Raw genomic sequence first — 4,338 nt, forward strand, 5'->3', positions numbered from 1 at the left:
TGGTTGAAGATTAATCTTTCCAGGTTGGAAATTCAAGGAAATGATCGAATTTTAAAACAAAAAATACTAGACTCTAACTGTAACTGTACTTCAACCAAATTCTTGAATTTTCAAGCCAAAAATTTGAATCTTTTAGAAGGCAGTTGAATTTTCAAAAAAAAAGTTGACTTTTTCTACGAAACTATGTATTTTCAATGAAGAAGGAAGATTTTTCGATCTAATTGGTTTAGCTATACATTAATTTTGTTGTTGAAAATTTAACTATTTGGTTTAAAAGTCATATTTATTTGTGGAATATTAAATTTTTTCTTGAAATATCTTTTTACGGATTTAAAAATCAATTGATTTTTTAGACATTCGATTGTTGGCCTACAAAACTCAACTCTTTTGTTAAAAATTCGTCTTTTTTGGTTGAATATTTCACTATTTTGTTAAAAATGTAATATGTTTTGACTTAAAATTTTAAGCATATAGCACCTAAATTAATGTAATTTAAAATAATTTATGTCCCTATTTTCCCCCGTTTTTCTTAAAAAATCGCCATATTTTTCCTGTTTTGAGAGCATTTTGGTATATGAAGTCTAAAATCACTTAAAAAATAATTTACATTGTATAGTTTGCCTTGGAGTTCTAAAACGTTGTGTTCTTTGTAAAAATTTTATAATAAATCAATTAGTACAGCATATTATTATTATAGATGTTTAAAAGTAAACTGAGAAAAATGTCATTTTTGATCGAGGAAACATGAACATAGCATGGAATTTTTTTATGATTGAGCGGCCACCCTGAATATTAGTCAACTATGGTGAATATAAATAGTACGCTATTGGGTACTTACTGTTTATTGCTACTGGAAATATTTTGTTTTTCTCAGATAAGAAAAATGACTTTATTAAGTCCTGTACTTCTGGATCTTTTCTGCAAAATAAATCCAATTTCATTTAAAAGAAAAAAACGATTTGGTTTTATACAACTGTACTATAAGAGATAATATAAATATAGATATATCTTACTCATGTGAATGGAATCGAAGTAAGTGTCTTCGGTAATTGTAACCTGTTGTTGTCTGCGCGGTACAGAATTTGCAGTTGAATTTGTTATTCCCAGAATGCATTTTTTTAATATGATCGTTTAGCAGCCGTTTATATTTAAACTTTGTGTTACATTTTTCGCAGGTGTATGTAACCTTATCTTTGAAAATAAATAACAATTTTTATTGCAGAACGTCACTTTTTAATATTAATATTCAAAAGTGGTAGAAAACAATTTTACAAGAAAATACGTTTCTGCAACTGCAATTTTTTGTTAAAACATGTACTTTGTTATAAAAAAGATACAAAACTTAACAAACAAAAATACAGTTAACTACAAATAGCTAAATTCTTGAATTTTCTTGTATAAAAATAAAATACTTAAAATTTAAGTATAAATTTCTACAATTCAAAAATTTGTATAACTTTTTATTAATTATTTTTACTTTGTTGTAAAATTTTACAAGGTATTGAAGAAAACTAGAGTATTTAACATTTTTTAATTTGGGTGTGTATGTAAATTATTGTCGAAAATTTAGAATTTATACAAAAAATATAAGATTGCACAACAGTTGAAGTATTGCAAAACTGTTCTTAAAATGATCTTGTAAATACTGGTAGTTTATTGCAGGAATGTACAAATTTACACAAAAAAGTATAAACTTTCACAAGAAATATTCCTAGACTCTGTATTAACGTTTCGACATGTTTTTACTGTCAATTTATGTTGGATATGTAATATCTAAGTTTCTATGAGAAACTACAATTAAAAATAATATTACACTTTTACCACGAACTTAGGCTATTATAATAAATCATATTGAACTGTCGTTCGATTATTGGAAATTGAACAATAATTGATTTTACAGGATGATTCTGAATATGTTAAAAATGAAAGAAGTTACAGATTTTAATGTTGAAAACTTAAATTTTTCAATTTGAAAGCCTCTGTAATTTCAGATCCTATTCAAGTATTGTTTCAATCTAAAATATTTAATTTTCTATCCATTTAATTTGAACATTTTTAACTAAGGAAAATAATTTTTCTGAATATTTTACATTATTTCACTTTTTATTTAAAATGAGCAATTATAATTCAAATATTTAAAAAAATTAATTAAATTATTTTAAATACGAAGCCTTGAATCGTTGATATTTCAGTCTTGAATTTAAACCTACAACGTTACAATTTTAATTGTTCTATTTAACACATTTTTAATATATGGGTAAAATTATTGAATGTTGATGCATTAATAATATTTATTGAATAATTCTCATTTTGTGAAAAATTATAGTTAGTTCAAGGGATATTCACAAGTTTTGAGAAAATTCAAGCTTAATTTAAAACTGGAAATAAATGAGAAAAAAAATTGAAAACTAAATGTATATTTTTTAAAATTCCTAAATAAAACTTTAAAGCTTTTCAAGGAGCTTTAAAGGCATTATGAAAATAAAATAAAAATTCGTAAGTTTACTGGAAATATTTAAAATGATTTTTTTTTGGTTTGAAAAATTATTTTTGAGAATTATTAAAAACACAAAAAAAATTTTGATAAATAAATGACAATTAAATAACTATTAATATCGAAAATAATCGAACAACTTAAAAATATATTTAGAAGTTTTTAAAATATTTCTGAATAAGCTTTAAGGGTTTAAAACGAGTAAAAAATTAATTCGGAAGATTGTAAGATAATTTTTTTCAATTTTGGAGTATAAAAAAAATTTTAGTAAAAATTCGAGTTCCAAGATAATATTAGAATTCTGGAAAAATTTCTTAATGATTTTTTTGAAAACATTTTTAAGAGAATATGTCATTTTGGTTGTAATGGTATATATTGTATTTATTTATAGATTTCTGCAAGAATAATTTTAGTTTTTCGTACTTTTTTGTAAAAATTTTTTCATCAGGGTTACTAAAAGTTTTAATTATGTTTGTTGATAATCGACTTACCATCAAATAATTTTGAGCCATTTCTTTTTATTTTCGAGTGATGTTCTCTAGTCATATGGCGCTTTTTCTCGCTTTTAGTCTTAAACATTTGATTGCATATATCACAAGGAGATGCTGAAAAAAACACAATTTTTTTTAAAAAGATTTTTACTTATGCAAGATATTCTTTGGGTTTAAAGATATAATGCTAATAATGATAAGCATTAAATTGTCCATCTTCCAAGATTATGAAAAAAAACATACCATCGGATATTTTGTTTTTTTTTCTGATTTTTTCCGCAGATTTGAGAACTATTTGTTCACTTATGTCTTGAGGCTTTTCTAACTCTTCGGCATCTAGATTCTTCTCGATAACCTAATGACAATAAAATCATCAATACAATTTAGCTTACTTAAAAAATGTTGCGTTTTTTTATTTTACAAATTATCTTTATTTTAATAAAACTAAATTTATTTAACAATTTATAAAAATTGCAAAATCAGGATGATCGTTTTATTGAGGAAAATAAATTTCCGATCATTTCCTGTTTTTTCGGTTAAAATAAATTTGACATGGTCATTAAAATAAAAAAGTTGGAATTCTAAAAATCTTTTTATTAGAAGTAAACAAAACTAAACTGTAAACTGAAGCGGAAATCTTTTGAATTTTTTGCTCATAAAATTGCTTCGCTTATAAAATGGAAGTTTTTCCAAACTTGCAAACTGAGCAATTCTAAACGAAATGCCGTTAAACTGCAAAATAAAACTCCACGCTGTTATTTTAAATTTCAATGCTCAAAACTGAAAAATGAATCAATAAATAAGTTTGTAAACGCTCGAAATTATATAAATCTAAGCAATTTCAAGTTAAAAACATTAATAGTTAAAATATTTAAATTTTTGTTCAAAACTGAACGCTTTTTGAATTAGTAGTTCCATGTTTTTAATGTTAAGTCGTTTAAAATTGATAATTGTTCGATTGTTTTTTATACATTAAAGTTCAACGCATTGACTTTTGAAATTTTAACGAGTCAAAGTTTTTTTCAAACAATTCAGTATCAAATTGTTTTGTTTTGAATATTTGATTTATTATTGCCTATTTTAAACGAACTGTCAAATATTTTGCTAAAAATGAAAAAATTTCCCTTTTTTAAATAAAAAATTTCAAATGGAATGGGTTAAAAATGAAATATTTTGGACTGAAAGAATATTTGTATAGGATTCGAAATTGAATAAAATCGTTTATTTATCAATTTATTCAGGGTGATATATTTTTTTCATAAATTTAGTATTATCGTCAAAAATAGAACTATCGAAAATGTTTATTAAATAAATTCAAATATTCCGAAAGTGAAAGTTAATTTCAGAAGATTG

General features: G+C 23.7%; 1 protein-coding gene across 1 annotated transcript in view; it reads right to left on the reverse strand.

Annotated features, from left to right (window-relative positions):
• LOC117176501 (CRISPR-associated endoribonuclease Cas13a-like) overlaps positions 1 to 4,338 on the reverse strand; it is a 15,074-nt gene that overhangs the window by 6,406 nt on the left and 4,330 nt on the right. Inside the window, exons 6-9 of the mRNA XM_033366756.1 lie at positions 3,229 to 3,340; positions 2,986 to 3,099; positions 1,014 to 1,191; positions 839 to 918 (exon numbers count right to left, since the gene is read on the reverse strand). Of these exons, the coding sequence (XP_033222647.1) occupies positions 839 to 918; positions 1,014 to 1,191; positions 2,986 to 3,099; positions 3,229 to 3,340 (484 nt within the window). The remainder of the gene's footprint in view (positions 1 to 838; positions 919 to 1,013; positions 1,192 to 2,985; positions 3,100 to 3,228; positions 3,341 to 4,338) is intronic.

The sequence above is a fragment of the Belonocnema kinseyi genome, chromosome 7 (genome assembly GCF_010883055.1).
Source record: "Belonocnema kinseyi isolate 2016_QV_RU_SX_M_011 chromosome 7, B_treatae_v1, whole genome shotgun sequence".
Lineage (NCBI taxonomy): Eukaryota > Metazoa > Arthropoda > Insecta > Hymenoptera > Cynipidae > Belonocnema > Belonocnema kinseyi.